The 17,004-nt window shown below is 46.7% G+C and overlaps 1 protein-coding gene and 1 non-coding gene across 3 annotated transcripts; both read right to left on the reverse strand.

Annotated features, from left to right (window-relative positions):
• Window positions 1-7,219: 7,219 nt before the first annotated feature.
• On the reverse strand, window positions 7,220-16,495 carry LOC119269027 (callose synthase 11-like). Of its 2 annotated transcripts, XM_037550774.1 has the most exons (4): window positions 16,310-16,495; window positions 16,062-16,160; window positions 8,224-13,620; window positions 7,220-7,580 (listed from the first exon to the last, which is right to left on the reverse strand). In XM_037550774.1, the coding sequence occupies exon 3, from the start codon at window positions 13,604-13,606 to the stop codon at window positions 8,225-8,227; it is 5,382 nt and encodes a 1,793-aa protein (XP_037406671.1). In that variant the 5' UTR covers window positions 13,607-13,620; window positions 16,062-16,160; window positions 16,310-16,495; the 3' UTR covers window positions 7,220-7,580; window position 8,224. The 2 variants fall into 2 exon arrangements, with proteins under 2 accessions (XP_037406671.1, XP_037406672.1); XM_037550775.1 differs by lacking the exons at window positions 16,062-16,160; window positions 16,310-16,495 and adding an exon at window positions 13,701-14,088.
• LOC119273832 lies at window positions 10,519-10,599 on the reverse strand. Its single transcript, XR_005135009.1, has one exon. It is a non-coding gene; the product is annotated as a small nucleolar RNA J33 (small nucleolar RNA).
• Window positions 16,496-17,004: the final 509 nt, after the last annotated feature.

Consider the following 17,004-nt stretch of genomic DNA (forward strand, 5'->3'; position numbering starts at 1 on the left):
AGCATAGAATTTTTTTTTTTGAAATTGCATGCTACGTTACCCAACACCGCAGGCGTTTGAGGGGCCGGATTTGCAAAGTTCGGCTATAAATGCTCTTGCATTACATGAACGCTTGCCTTGTGTATATACTCATTTCTATAAACGCACATACATACCACATAGCATCTCTAACAGATTGAGTCCATAATCTTAAGTATAACAAATGTCTTGTAGTCGGCGAAAATGTCATCTCTCACGGAATGTTAGAATTAAATTTGAAAATATAGGAGATAGATTGATTCCACCATAAGGGGTCATCTGAGCTATGCTCACTTCCTTCGCCAAGCAAGCTGAACTTTAAACTGTCACACTCTACCACCAAGTTCGCAGTCAAGTTAGAGTGTTGACATAAAGATCTTGTGTAGTTTGTTATTTATAAACCAATCATGGCTTGTATATTATATTCTCTCTGTTTCACAATGTAGTGAGTATAATTTTTTTTGAAAGGTAAAACATTATAAACTTTGACCATATATGTAGAGAAAAACATATACATCTAGAGTGCAAAATACATAACCTTAGATACATCACAAGGTGTACTTTCATATTATATATATTTGATATTTTAGATATAAGTAGTTTTGTATATAAACTTGGTCAAATTTTGTAAATTTGACTTTTCAGAAAACCTATATACACTACATTGTGGAGTATAAAAAGGGCATAAAAGACAAAACATATACTTCACCGAGACAAGATTAGAGCTTAAGAGCATGGTTAGTAATATAGCCAGCTGTGGCTATATGATGTTGCCATGTCATACATAACCAAACTTATAGTCGGCAAGTACAATAGCTGGATATAAATATGTACTACTTTGCTGATATATGGCCCACCTTGCTCTCTGACAAAGTGCCTAGAAGCACGTGTTGCAGCCAGCTGTTAACTAGTAGCCCGCTTTTCTTCTCTCTTCCAACTAAGCAAAAAAATATTTAATGTCTTACAGCCCGCCTACATCACCTTATTGTACTTGCTCTAATATCATCATCATCGTCGGAGGCGGAAGGGGCAGTGATTGGCTCTTTTGGCTTTTTTTAACACAGTACAGATGCAAGCGCTCATATACACGCACATACACTCACCCCTATGAATGCACACACGCACACCCTATCTCTATGAGCACCTCCGAAAGACTGAGCCGGGATATTCATGTTGAAATTTACGAAGTCACCATAGGCACCTCGTCGTCGACATGAATGTCTCCTCCCACTGGATATGCATCGCCGGAAATCCTGAAATAAATCCAGGAATAAATGCGAGCACCAGGATTTGAACCCTAGTGGGCTGGGAATACCACAGTCCCTCTAACCATCCGACCACAGGTTGTTTCGCAGATCTTTTGGCATTTGTTAGTAGCACATGCATGTGGTAACTACAAGATGTGTAAAACTTTTTCTAGGCCGAGACTATATATCAAGTAACACAAGCCCTTACAAACATATATTTACAAAAGTTATATAATACTACCTCGGTGTAGTGTAAAAAACGCTCTTATATTATGGGACGAAGAGAGTGCATCCAAATCCTTGGGGAGTACCTAAAAATATCCATGGGGATGTTGAAAGTCTTCCTTCTGCATACACCGATCGTACGCCTTGAGCAAAGCTTGTTATCGTCTCTCTACCTTCATCTCAGCGAAGCAAACTTGTTTAATCCCAAGAGACTGTAGAAGCAGCGCCCAAGAAATCATCAATGTAGACTAGAAGACATCGGCAAATAACATTCTGCATGACAAATCGCCGTCCCGGAGAAGAAAAATGCCGAAAGAGACCTGTAGAGCGCCTCAGTTCTTTTTTTTGCGAGGGTAAAGGGAATTTTATTGCAAATTCATAGAGTTACAGTCGAGAGCCATACATCCTCAATACAAGGAGGAACTGAGCGTAGCCAGACAGCGGTAGCTCGCTCCATACGGCTATAGTTTGCCAGACGATCGACGACTCTATTCTGAGAACGACTAAGTTTCCGAGGAACAAACTCCCTATTACCAGATAAGTACTTGATCTCCAATACTAAGTGGCCATAAGTTGAACGCTGGAGAGCATCCGTAGACAGGCATGACAACGTTTCAGAAGAGTCCGATTGAAGTATCACTGGAGCATCAGAATGCTCAATAGCCAGCGCCATACCTTCATCATGACATGTAGTTCCGCCTCTAGAGAATCATTGAAGTGAAATACATATCTGTACGCTGCAAAAAGAATCACCCCTTCGTGGTTCCTTAGGACCATCCCAACTGCCGCAGTGCCGTCCTCCGGATGGAAAGAACCATCGACGGACAGGGCCACGGAGCCTTGCGGTGGTGCCGGCCACGGCGTGACAGTCGCTGAAGCTTTTTGGCGCGGCGACACAAGGGCCACTAAGGGCATTTTGCCTTTAACAATCTCCTCCACAGTGAACTTGCCCGCCAGGTTGATAGATTTATAGTAACTATCCAAGAACTCTATCGAGGCCAGCACGGGAGGGGCTTCCTTGCCATGGTATATGTCATTGCGGATCTGCCAAATCCTCCAAATCAGCAAAAGCACCATGTCTACAACCACCTCAGAGCAAGAGCTGAGAAGGAACATGAGCCATTCCTTCCTGTTATCGATAAGAACATCATCATTAGGCAGCGGCCATCTTCTACACATGTTAATTGACACGTCTCCAACATATCTATAATTTTTGATTGTTCCATGCTATTATATTATCTGTTTTGGATGTTAATGGGCTTATTTATACACTTTTATATTATTTTTGGGACTAACCTACTAACCCAAGGCCCAGTGCAAATTGTTGTTTTTTGCCTATTTCAGTGTTTCGCAGAAAAGGAATATCAAATGGAATAAAACCTTCGGGAGAGTTATTTTTGGAACAAACGTGATCCAGGGGACTTTGAGTGGACGTCAAGTAACCAACGAGTTCCCCCCTCGTGGGCCCCTCGTGGCTCCACCGACCTACTTCTTCCTCCTATATATATTCATATACCCCGAAAACATCCAGGAGCACCACGAAACCCTATTTTCACCGCGGCAACCTTCTGTACCCAAGAGATCCCATCTTGGGACCTTTTCCGGAGCTCCGCCGGAGGCGGAATTGATCACGGAGGGCCTCTACATCAACTCCATGGCCCCTCCGATGATGTGTGAGTAGTTTACTTCAAACCTTCGGGTCCATAGTTATTAGCTAGATGGCGTCTTCTCTCTCTTTGGATCTCAATACAATGTTCTCCTCGATCTTCTTGGAGATCTATTTGATGCAACTCTTTTTGCGGTGTGTTTGTTGAGATCCGATGAATTGTGGGTTTATGATCAAGTTTATCTATGAACAATATTTGATTCTTCTCTGAAATCTTTTATGTATGATTGGTTATCTTTGCAAGTCTCTTCGAATTATCAGTTTGGTTTGGCCTACTAGATTGATATTTCTTGCAATGGGAGAAGTGCTTAGCTTTGGGTTCAATCTTGCGGTGTCCTTTTCTAGTGAAAGCAGGGGCAGCAAGGCACGTATTGTATTGTTGCCATCAAGGATAAAAAGATGGGGTTTATATCATATTGCTTGAGTTTATCCCTCTACATCATGTCATCTTGCCTAATGCATTACTCTGTTCTTATGAACTTAACACTCTAGATGCATGCTCGATAGCAGTCGATGTGTGGAGTAATAGTAGTAGATGCAGAATCGTTTCGGTCTACTTGTTGCAGACGTGATGCCTATATACATGATCATGCCTAGATATTCTCATAATTATGCAATTTTCTATCAATTGCTCGACAGTAATTTGTTCATCCACCGTAATACTTATGCTTTCTTGAGAGAAGCCACTAGTGAAACCTATGGCCCCCAGGTCTATTCTCATTTATATTAATCTTCAGTCAACAAGCTATTCTATTATCTTTTATTTTGCAATCTTTATTTTCTAATCTATATCATAAAAATACCAAAAATATTTATCTTATTATTATTATCTCTATCAGATCTCACTCTCGTAAGTGACCGTGAAGGGATTGACAACCCCTTTATCGCGTTGGTTGCGAGGTTTTTATTTGTTTGTGTAGGTACGAGGGACTTGCGTGTAGTCTCCTACTGGATTGATACCTTGGTTCTCAAAAACTAAGGGAAATACTTACGCTACTTTGCTGCATCACCCTTTCCTCTTCAAGAGAAAACCAATGCAGTGCTCAAGAGGTAGCATTAATCCACAAGATCCTCGCCTGCGTGCATGCAATCAGAGCATGAAAAGTAGTCTCCTCCTTTACCCCACAGAGAGGGCATAGAGAACGTGTAGCCAAGTGCCTCTGATTTTTGCATTGTTGAGTTGCCAATGTGCCGGTTGCCACTCTCCATGCATTGATTTTCATCTTCTGAGGCACATTGGCCGACCAAATACGGTTCCACACTGAGCGGTCACCCTCCGGGTTTGTACTAGATGATCCATTAGCGAAAGTGACGTTATGATCGCATGTGGCCAACTTGTACGCGCTCCTTATCGTGAAAACTCCTGTCTTCTCCGGGAACCAGGAGACAAAATCATCGCGGTTGCAGGGAGAAGTTCTGATTTTTAGTATGTAATCCACGTCCATAGGCCAAAAGAATTCCCATAGGTGATCAACACGCCACGCATCGTTATCATCGATAAAATCCGCCACCCGGTTCAGCCAACAGTTACCCTTGGGTGTAATAGGGCGAAACGTCGATGGCCGAGGGATCCAAGGGTCTCTCCACGTGTGAATATCAGCTCCATTGCCAACCCTCCAAATAACACCTCTCTTCAGCAGATCGAGACCATGTAAAATACCCTTCCAAACTAAAGAATCGTTGCCTGAGAACGACGTATCCAACAGTTTCCCCGAAGGGTAGTATCTGGCTTTCATAAGCCGTGCACAGAGGCTGTCCGGCGTGTCTATTAGGCGCCAGGGTTGTTTGGCCAACAATGCTTGATTAAACGTCCTCATATCCTTAAACCCCATGCCACCCATAGGTTTAGGTAGCCTCAATCTGTCCCAACTCATCCAGGCCATCTTCTTTTTCCCGTTTTCAACACCCCACCAATATTGACGGATCATACGAGTTAGCTCGTCACAAACCGAAGCAGGGAGCTTAAAGACACTCATGACATAAGTAGGCAGGGCATGTGCCACAGCCTTGATCAAAATCTTCTTATTGCCAGAGGACACATATTGCTCACTCCAATCAATGAGTTTCTTGCGCAATCGATCCTGGATGGTTTCAAAATTCCCTTTGTGCATTCTTCCTTCCGGGACCGGGAGACCCAAGTACTTTGGTTCAAAAACTTCTTGTGTAATCTCCAGAACAGACATAACCTCTTGCACCACACTTGGCAAGCAATTATCTGAGAAAATGATGGAGCACATCGACGGGTTGATTAATTGTCCAGACGCCGCCGTATACGTGCTCAACACACCTTTAACCAAACTAACTTGCTGTTCCGATGCGTGAAAAAACAGAAGTGAGTCATCCGCAAACAAAAGATGTGATATAATCGGAGCACTCCTGCATATCTTGACCCCTTGTAGTCCTTCTTCTCTCATTGACTTATTCAAAAGAATAGAAAGAGCATCAGCCACAAAGAGGAAGAGGAAGGGGGATAACGGATCACCTTGGCAGAGCCCTCTCGAGGGGAAGAAGGGCTCCAACAATTTTCCATTGAATTTCACCGAGTACTTCACTGATGTAACACATGCCATAACGCGGGAGATCCATTCATCGGAGAATCCCCACTTAGAAAGAGCCCTCTCCAGGAAGTTCCAATCAACGCGGTCATAAGCCTTTCACTAATCCAGTTTGTAAGCACACAACGATGGTGAATTTGCTTTGGCGGTTTGGATGTGATGAATGCACTCAAACGCGATGATGGAGTTATCAGAGATAAGCCTCCCGAGGATGAAGGCACTTTGATTTTCAGAAATAAGCTCAGATAAGAGAGGCCGAAGCCTATTTACCATGCACTTTGACACGATCTTATACACCACATTGCACAAACTAATGGGCCGGAAATCCTTCAGCTCTCTCGGGTGTGGCACTTTAGGAATTAGCACAATGGACGTGTCATTAACTCCATCCGGCATGACACCAGTGGTAAAAAACTCCTGCACCACTGCCACTATCTCATCCTTGAGAACAGCCCAATTCCGCTGATAAAGCCTGGCCGGAAACCCATCACATCCCGATGCTTTCAACGGACCGATTTGAAACAGCGCGTTGGATATCTCCTCCTCCGTATATTCTTGACACAAGGCCGCATTCATCTTCATGGAGACTTTAGGGGCGATACTATCCAACACCTCGTTCGGATCCAAGGTCGGGTCTTTAGTAAAAACCTCCTTGAAGTATGAATTGGCCATCCGTTCCATCTCCGATGGAGCCACACACCATGAACCATCAGCCTTCATAAGTCTCTGTATAGAGTTTCGCCGCGCCCGCCGGACTGCCCGACGGTGTAAGTATTTAGTATTTCGTTCCCCCTCTTTCAACCAAGTAATACGAGACCGTTGAGGCCAAAGCATCTCTTCTCTATACAACAGCTCATCTAGTTCATTCATCTTTGCCCGGATTTGTGCGCGATCCGCACCTGACAGCTGGTGGTCTGCTAGCTAACCCCGCAACCTTTCAATCTCTTTCAATACATTCCCAAAAGTAGCTTTGCTTCATTGCTTCAAATCTTTCATAACTTCTTTCAATGAGATGGGGAACACAAATTTTACACCATACTCGGCGAGGCTGACCAACCTTCGTCGATGAAAACTGGAGCCGGAGAATCAAGACGCACAGCCGCGTTGTTCGCTCCGTTTGACAGTGCAACCAAGACAAACACACATGAAAAAACGCCAGAGCAGGAAACCAATGCAGGCACCATCTCCACACACATGCCTAACATTTGGAGGTAACATTTGACATTCGTTATTTTATTTTATTTTTGCACAGATCAAAATGCTTAAGTTTTTCCCCTAAAATTTTACAAGTGCCAATTTGACCGTGACAATGAACCCATCTATTTTCTTCAAAAAATATTAACATTTGCAAAAAAAAAAAAATTGATGCGCAGGAGCATATGTTCCCAAGAGTAACCCACTTTGTTACGAGTCCATTCCGACCGTACTCGCACGGATTGCAAAAGCGCCAATCTTCTTTTTGCCGTTTTTGCGCGGCACCAGATGACCACATGCAGAGCATGCAGAGAGAATGCAACGGAAGAAATAGCGCGTTCATAACTGAGGCGCAGACCTAGATCTGATCAACCACAGCGGGAAATTTCCATCAATCCTCAATTACACAACCTCTTCAGCACAGGAGATGGAACTTCTAGCCAGGCCAACAAATATATCGTCATCTACTCTAACAGGCAGCTAGTGCAAAGACTCAATGCCTAAATCACCAAAGTTGTACGAATCTGAACATCTAATCTAGAGAGATCGCCAGTAGCCAGCAAAAGATTGCAATATGGAGCTAAGCTATGCCACGGAAGGCTTTCCGCGTTGGTGCTGTACAGAGATGATGACCGGATCACTGCCTAACTGGAACCGCGGCAACCTGGTTAGTGCCTGCGAAAAAAATCAAGGCAAAAAACCCAGCAGTTACATCTCTGAATCAGAAAGTGCACAGTTTGATATTTTTCCAGTGCAAAAATAGAACAGGCTGTACATGCTACCTTGAATTTCATGCAAAAACACCACACACACTTCATTGGTAGTATTATTATTCTACTAGAGCGCAAAATTAACGACTTTCGTGCTGAGTGAAACTTGGTGGTATCGACACGCGGACAGACAGAAAAGGGGAAACACAAGGAAGCTAACTTCAGATGCACTCATCCCATTAGACAAGGATAAAACAGATGGTAAATTGATAAAGAATAGAGCATTAGATCAATCACATAACCTCAGCATTTTTCGTTTTCAGCACAATTTAAGCTCATCAGTGACACCAGCCCAACACAGGAATCTAAATCATCAATGGAGCTATTTATCATTACTGAAAACACCAATTGGGCAATTAGAAAGCGGCAAGTTTAGACTTGTCAAATGCTATTTGTCGAAATAGTATGATTCACCATGAGACTAAGCCCTAAATTCCACTGCTTCCAGAAGCGTCACAATTCAATGTAAAGATGCCAGTAGAATATAAGTGGATGCACAGTACATTGCAAATAGGCCAGATAAATCGAAAAGGTTTATTATGGAGTACCTCAAATTGTGTTCGTTTTCTTGCCAGCAAGAATGCGGGATATTTGGAGGCCTCTGCTGAAACCTTCATTGAACAGTACCCTTGTCTGCATTTCTTGAAATCCTGGCAACCAGGACAGCAATGCAACTGGTGCCATAACAATCACTCCAAGCAGTATCTCATACAAACGCGCCACAGAAATAACACTGCCCCACACCACAGTGGATTCGATGAATGGCCTGATCACCTGAGCAATGGAAATCAAGCCCCAGCCAGTAGGAATGAATGCCAAAAGGCCAGTGAAGATGTCAATGATTTGAAACTCAGTAAATTTCAGGAATAATATCAGCACCAGCACTCCCAGAATGATGATAGCAGTCTGGACAACTCGGTAGTAAAGATGTTGCTTTGCAGCATACGTGTCCCTGGTATAGGACATCAGGACAAAAACACCAAAGATCACTGCCACACATATCCAGGAAAGCAGATACACGGCAATACTTCTGCTTCCATCTGCGATTTTGAGCTGGTATACAACCCCATACTGAAAAAAGAAGTATCTGAGATCTAACAGTATCTCCAAAATCTTTCCCCAAAGGCCAGTAGTCCGCAGATGATCTTGCTCCTCATACCACCACACTTCCCAGCTGTGCTCAGCCTTAGAAAATATACCTCCTGGAAACCAGATCCAGGTCATGAAATCCTCGAAATCATACACAGTTTTCAACCAATCAAAGCCAGAAGGATTAAATGCAAATGGAGCCATGATCCAGGACACCACGAGAAACCAGCTAGATATCATCATGACTATGTAAACAAGTGTGTTCCTGGCAATCACACTGTGAGCGGCATACACGGTCAATATTATTCCGAGCTCTATAGCCTTTATGAAGTGGCTCCTAGCATATAGCCTGTAATTTTCAGCGAAACTCTTATGCTGCACAACAAAGCCACGGCCAGTAGCCCGATACTTTGCACCACCATGAAGAATTGTTCGGCCATAGTAATGGCTTTTTGTTCCCATGGAAAATGTGTAGAAGACAGAAGAAAAATTCATCTGCATTGTGAAAAAATCCCAGACAGCTGGTAGAAAACCCAGTTCAAGAGAATTCTCTAAAATCATTGGCAGGGCAGTGAAGAATCCGAGCTGTATGACAAACTGCTGATTTAGCACAGCACCCAAGGCTTTATTGTTAGTAGCATTAGCACTTCCCTGAATTCCAGCCTCCAGACCACTCAGGGCCAGATACAGGCGCCCCCAAACAAATGTGTAAACTGTCAAGACCACCAGCATTGTGTTGAAGTAGAATCCCACTGTTGTATAAAACACAGAAAGCATCCGAAAAAAATCAGTTCTATGACCAAGTCTGTAGATATCCCTACTCAATGTCTGTTCACCATTGCCACTGGATACCTTAGCTTCAAACATCGATATCTGATTAAGCCCAACATCACGCCCCTTGCCAACCTGGATGTACTCGTGGTGGCTAACATTTCCACCACGCAGGGTGCAGTTGAAACCTGCAAATATGTCCTCACTGATATTGATTACTCTCGATGCCTTACTTAAACCACCACGGGTCAGAAACCAAAGGCGATCAAATACATCAGGATGCCCATAATGCATCCGAACCTTCAGTGGATTAGCTAGCACACGCTGCCCAAGGGTAACAAAGCTTGTCTCTTGTGCAGACATGAACCAAGCAAGTGAAGAGACAGATCCAGTGAAAACATGTTCTCGAACTCCCAACAGGGTTGGCTTTTGGCTCCCATGATAATAGTTGTACTGTTGTAATAGATTGCGCATCTTGAGAGCCTCCTCAAAATAATTATCCTGGTTCATGTCAATTGTTTGCACTGCATCGCCTCTGGTGAATATGATGGCATGGTTCTGGTTTTCAGGTTTACCTTCTCCAAGTTTCAGTGGGCCTGGCAACCTGATCCTGTATATCTCAACCTCTTTCTGCAAGTCCTGGTCAAATTTTACAAGGACAGAATAATATTGTATATCACCCATCTCGTGATGGACCTCATCAACATAAGCAACACGAAGGGCCTCATTTTTCTTCATAAGAGACAGGATATCTTCAGCACGTGGATCTTTCCCCTTTTTCTGGTTTCCGTATATCTGGCAAGCGACCACATATGTGTACTTCATAAGAGCAGCACCATCTTCCTGGCCTTTAAACAACTGACTGACAGTGCTGGCTCCTCTGTTCAACCTCCTTTGAGGCCGTTGTTGCAAACCATTGTTGATAGGATACACATCATTTTCATGCCTAATGGAACCAAAGCTAGCCAGATGTTTTGTTCCTTCTGCAATGTCTATCTCAGAGGCAGTATCAAGAAAAGCAAGCATCTTGAGAGCCCTGTAATAGTACATCATTCCCCTAACAGTCCGTGATAAGGTCTGACCCCTATACGAGGCCCAAAGTCGGAGCTCCTGAAATTTCCCAGCCCAAATATCATCGTCACTAACCATTCCCTCCCTCCTCATACGTTCTAAAAAGTTCGCCCAGTCATCTTCATAAATCTTCTGAAGATAAAACAAGATTGAGATGCCATCTTCATTTTCACGACGAAGCTGGTCCTTGTTGTACATGACGTCTTCGTTGTAATATGGAGTCAAAACACTGAATGCCACCATCTTCTCAACTGTGGGAGCACGAGGCATGTTCATGAATAGGGAGTTGCTGAAGAAAGCTATACGCCGCCTAGCCTCAGGGTTCTTTGGGACATTGTTCATGGAATCCCTGGATGTGAGGATCGTATGGAGGCGCCTCACCTGCTTGTAGAAGCTAAGATCATTCTCACCAGGGAATTTTACGGCATCCTCAAAGAGCAACCCAGATTCAGTCAACATTGACGGTGCTAGCCCCTCTTGCCGGAGCTGTTCAATACCCTTCCTGGTCTTTGGAAAATCATGAACTGCAAGGACATAGAGAGTCTGCAACGTGTTGACTATCTTGGTCTGATCTTTTTTTTCCTTCAGTAGCAGTTCCACTAAGGTGATTACAGATGAATGGATTTTAGGTAACAAGTCTAGCCTGTAGTATTCAGAGAATTTCCCGTATTCCATTGCGTTATCAAATGCAAGGAACAGCTGATTGACAATAACGTGCTCATCCGTCCTCTCCTCAATGATCTCCAGCAGCAACTGGCGTATGCTGTCATAAGCTTCAATCACAGCACATCGCCTGTACTCGATGCTAGATATCCTACCCCAGTGTGTCCTGTCATCAGCCACTAGCTCTTTTGCTTGACTGAGAGCAAGAAGCAGCTCATTGTTTAGCAGCAAGCACGGCCACCGCACCACACGAATTTTCCAAACAACTGGTGGAAGCTCAAGAAGCTCAACTTCCTTGTCACTAACAATGTCTTCTTCCCTAAATGTCAGAATGATCTCATTCCAAATCAGTGCAAATCTCTTTGCTTCGACCTCATTTGCTTCAATTTTCCTATATGGGCGGCCAAAACCGTATCTCAGCTTGAGCCGGTGAATCGCATCATACAGTTTACTCCGGATGCCACCATGCAACTTGTCCAGGTGCTCCTCTGGCATCAAATTAAACTGCATTGCACTTGCAAAAAACTGAAACCTCAATCGCAGCTGCTCAACACTGCGAATCTCCCCCAGATGCGAGAAAAGACCGATAAGTGCCCCTGTAAGTGATGAGAAGACTGCATACCATATCTGGATATCCATGAGGTAAATGAGGACAACTGGGAGCCACAGGATGATTACAGCAATCCGCTCCGTGTGGGGCATGAACTCAAACCAGTTACGTCGGATGTCATGGAGGCTGAATATTGTCTTCGTGGGGGACACCATGGGCTTAATCTGGAGGAAGTAGCTGAAGCTAAACTTAGCAGCAAGAAGGCAGATCCAGAATAGGGAATACTTGATGTTATCTATTAGCCCCTCCCTCAGACCACGGCCTACAAATGTGCGCGTCTGGAACCACCAGGTGAGCACATATAGAATTCTCCAATTGGTTTTCTCCGTAAAATTCCGAACCCAAGGAATGATGAACAGCACCAACGCAAGCACCTGTGGGATGACAAACACAGCAGCTGCTTCAAGGAAATTTAACACCCTGGTTTCGGCGGCGAAGGACCACCTGCGATCTCGCCACCGCTGATCCCACATCCGCACATAAAGCACGCTGAATGTGATAGTCCACCCTGCAGCAACAAACGCCTTGAGCACCATCCGGACAGAGATGAGCTTAGTCTCCCTCGACACAAGACTGTATTGAGTGCCCGCATCAAGCAACGCCTGCATAAAGCGCAGCCCAGCCCAGGTGATGAACACTGACAGCACACGGACCTGGATGTCACGGTGCCTGAGGGTCTCCCATGGAATCCCGCTACCATTCCATGCAATGATCATCGCTGCCTGAAAGAACAGAATAAGCATCACCCATAACCGGTCGAAGCTGCGGTAGACATTCCAGAAAGACCGCTGCTCTACAAAACCAGTCTTCCCAACACGGCCAAACTTCCCCGGCGGCACAAAGAAGCCCCTTGATGAATCCAGTGGCCACCGGAGCTTCTTGAAAACTCGCCGGCTCCAGAAGTACTCATTTACATCATCATAATTTCTCCACGCTGAGTGTGGCTTGGTCCCATTTCGGCTGGCCTCCACCTCGGCCTTGAGCACACTATAAATCGGAATGACAACACGGTTCAGGAAAGCCTCCTCACCGCACACAGCAGGGATTGCAAGCCGCCCTGTCTCAATATCGATAGAGCAGTCCATGACATGGCTGAGGTCGAGGGCCATGTAATGGAAGATGTAGCAGAGGCACTCTGGCATGAACCTCAAATTGGCAGCCTCCCCCCAGATTAGCAGGTACAGCGCCGTGTAGAGGAGGTCCCTGCGGGTGTCGACACCAACGGTGGCCGAGGCACCGGTCCGGCGGCCGGCGCTGGGCACGTGGACGTGCGGCCTCTGGCCGAGGTAGGCGCACCAGGCAGTGTAGTTCCTGAGGAGCTTCTTCCGGATGGTCCGGGCGACGGAGGAGTGGAGGACGTCGGCGGGGTGGTCGGCGGGCAGGGTGCCGCCGGCGCGGAGCTGGGCGTTGGCGAGGAGGAGGACGAGGTGCTCCCGCTGGTTGCGGACGTTGTGCAGCTGGAAGCCGAAGGTGGCGCCGAGCCAGTCGAAGAGGTCGGCGCGGCGGAAGTCCCAGGCGCGCATGAGCGGCGGCTGCGGGAGGTCCTCCGCGTGCGCCATCGCCTCCACCGCCGCGCGCACCTCCGGGAACCGCAGCGACGGGTGCTGCCCGTGCATCACCACGTCCTGGATCGGGATGATGTTGTACGACGCCTGGACCGGCGGCTGCTCCGCCGCCGCCGCCGCCGCGGCGGCGGCGGTGGGGCGGCGGTTGCGCAGGTGGCTCATTCCGTCTCACGCAGCTGCAAAACAGGAGGAGGAATTAGTACTAGTCATCAACAACAGCCACATCATTTCCGGCGAATTAGGGCACTCTACACACATGAGGAGGCGGCGGCGGCGGCGGCGGGCGAGGGGGAAATCATGCGGCGTTTGTCTGGCTTCGCCGGCGTGGGGTTTGAGGGGGTTTGCTTTGCTTTGCTTCTGGGGTTTCCAACCATGACCCGACTCGACCCGCTCGCTCGCTGGCTAGTGTTTCCGTGCGCTGTACTTTCCGGTGGGACAATGATGACGACGATAAGAATGGATGATGAATGAACGAGAGTTTGGTGATGCGCTACTACAGCTCAACAGCAGTTCTAAATTCTGATCCTAGGTTTCGTCTCGGTGAAGCCATGGAGCCAGCAGAATTGGCACTCAACTGACTCGCTGTGTGGAAAATCTAGGGGATTAATTTTAGTAGTGGATTCGCGTAGATAACTTTTTGGTTTTGGTGATCGATATAGGCGTGCATTAATTCTGCTGGAGAGCCGTTTCAGCCCATTTCCAGCAGCAGACGAGATGAGCGGAAAAGGGGCTGGGGGCGTGACAACTTTTGAACTGTGGGTGAGAAAGCATAAGAGCTTTCAATATTCGGAGATTTGGAGCCATATGGCACATGAGTCCATCAGACTTTTTTGTTTGCTCCTATCCCGCAATTGGAAACATTTGGCTACATGCCGCTCACGTGCGGTGTCCCCGCTTGCCCACTGAAACAACCAGACCGCGAGCGACTGAGATCCGGTGCCTTGGCACACACAAGGCACGGATGAATAGTATCGTGCCTTAAGGGCATCTCCTGGCCGTTGGATCTACAAGCGACGGTCCAATGAACATCAAGAGTCACCGCTACAGTGCATCGCTACAGGAAGTCTGCTATAGGATAATCGCTACAGGACCAACACACTGTAGCGCGGGGTACTGTTCACTGAAATCTGGAACCTTGATTTTCGATCTAACGGCTGAAAGCTCAAGGCACGATACTGTTCATCCGTGCCTTGTGTGTGCCAAGGCACTGGATCTCAGTCCGACCGCGAGCACCGGGGTACAGGCGTACAGCAAGCGGCACAACATCTTAAACCTCCAGCTTGCATCAATATCTCATTCATTTCTTAAGAATAGTACTACCTCTCTCTCTCAGTTTACAAGGCGTGCGCGTACCCCTAGGTCGTTAATTTGACCAACTTAATACAAGTCATATATTACAAAAAATATACCAATATAAACTTCAGATGCTCTATTTTCAAACCATATAATTTTTGTGTTATATAGTTTATATTAAGGTGATAAAATTGGCAATCTAGGTATACGCGTAGAACTTATAAACTGAAACGGAGATAGTAGCGTGAAGCATTATCGCAAAGGCTGAAGAAAATCATCAGAGGAGAAAAAGGCAGAGCAAAACCCGAAAGTTCGTGGTGTAGAGTATCTATCGCCGATGGCCAGCAAGTGCTTTTGAGGGGAACCTGTGGTCGTGACACTTTGTTTTGGGGCATAATTGTTTGCTAGCTCCTTGTGTTTAAAGCCTCAAAGATCGACGCTTTCTGTTGTGCTTTCACCCGTCCCTGTTTGTGTTGTGCCGCACTAGAGAGCTACCAGTCAGACCTCCCCGCATTCCCGTCAAAGCGAAAAGAGGCTCGGATAAAGACCAGTTTGCCTTTCGTAATTCCTGTGCTCAAAACACGTCTGTCTTTTTTTGCCTGGTGAAAGGGAAAACTAGATCTAACTCGTTGCCTTTTTCTGCCTGGCCATGTAAATTTTGAAAAAAGAAAAGACCACTAACGATAAGCACCCCGCAATAATAAAGACCACTAACGATAAGCTAGCACGAAACCCTAGCTATGGTGTGCTGTAAATTTGAATCCATGGCCTCTAAACTAGACGCTATTACTAGGAGTACTAGTGAGTGACACCAGTTTTTTTTTACTCATCAGCCGCACGCCGCTGCTGGCTTGCGTCCTCTCCGCAGCTTGACGCCATGCCAAAAAGGTGCAACGCACGCCGCAAGGGGACGCACGCAGGCGCATCAACAAGAATGGCAAGTGGGCCCGCGCGCCACCTCGTGGGCGGACCCGCACGGCGCCGTTCCATAGAGGCGGCCATGTGCCACCAGATCAACGCGACAGGCGAAGAAAAGTAGGTTGTGGGCCCTGGTAACCAGCAGAGGCTATAGGCGATATTTCCTTCCAGGAGATAAACTCGTCAGTCGCCGCTTGGTGAGGCCCCACGAGACAAGCGGCAACGGCATCAGCGGGAGAAAACTACGGGACTGCCACTGACTGAGCCCCCGCTCCGCTCGGGCGACGGCGCGACCCGTTCGTTCCGTTCGAGCGAGCTTGGGAAACCTCGGCCGCTAACGGCGATCTACCGGGGGAGTAAATTCTGGCACCAAGGTGGTTGACGGGGGAGGATTTAGAACTGTCACCTGATCAGTCGACCGGCGGCGAGGAGCGGCCGCCCGCCGTCTCCGTCGAGACCCTTGGCTGCTGCCGCTGCGGCTCAATCTTCCTTCTCTTCTTCACAGCTGATGAGAGAGAGAGAGAGAGAGAGAGAGAGAGAGAGAGAGAAAGCTGAGAAACGAATATGCCCGTATAGGTAGGATTGGGAAGGAATTTTTGAACGCGGCCATGGGGGAGGGAGGAATCGCCGGAGCAATTGAGATGGATTCGTTACCCCTTTCCGAGCAGGAGCAGGCATCTGTTTGGCCTCGATCTCCCCTCTCCCGCTGCCTCTGCTCTGCCGTTGCTGTGCCGCCTCCCGCTCGGCTTCTCGCGAATCGCCACTTGCTCGGCCTTGCTGCCGCTAGCGCGTTTGAGACGTTTCTCTTCTCCCCTTCTCGTCCGCCGCGGGGGAGAGGAGAGAGATGCTCTTGGGTGGGGCCGGGCCGGGCCGGGCCGTCACTCGGGAACTTGTTTGGTTATTCTCTCCTAAACGCTACACAAGTCCCAACTGTCCTCATCCATTCTCTTCTGTCTCTCCAATCTTACTCCAATCCAAGCAGAGAAATGAAAATGTTGCCGAGCTGCAGTTCGAAAAAAAAATGTTTCCAAACTGGAAAGACAGGTAGGCACCCATACTCTGATATTCTCGTGATTTTCGTAGGCTGGGCAATACTGCAAAGGACAAAAAAATACTTGTACGAAAAAGGTGCGTCTCCAGCTGGAAGAGCGTAGTACCAGTCACTGTAGGCCAGAGTACACACTATGATGAGATCAGGACAACACATCAACATGATGGACAAAACAGTAGGAGTACACAAAATTCAAAACGTACTAGCAAACATCACCTGACATTGCACACTACAAAATGACAAGATAACTGGAAATAATTTGCTTCAGAACAGATCTCCGTAATCCAGTTGTGCACGT

This window comes from Triticum dicoccoides, chromosome 3A, assembly GCF_002162155.2.
Source record: "Triticum dicoccoides isolate Atlit2015 ecotype Zavitan chromosome 3A, WEW_v2.0, whole genome shotgun sequence".
NCBI lineage: Eukaryota > Viridiplantae > Streptophyta > Magnoliopsida > Poales > Poaceae > Triticum > Triticum dicoccoides.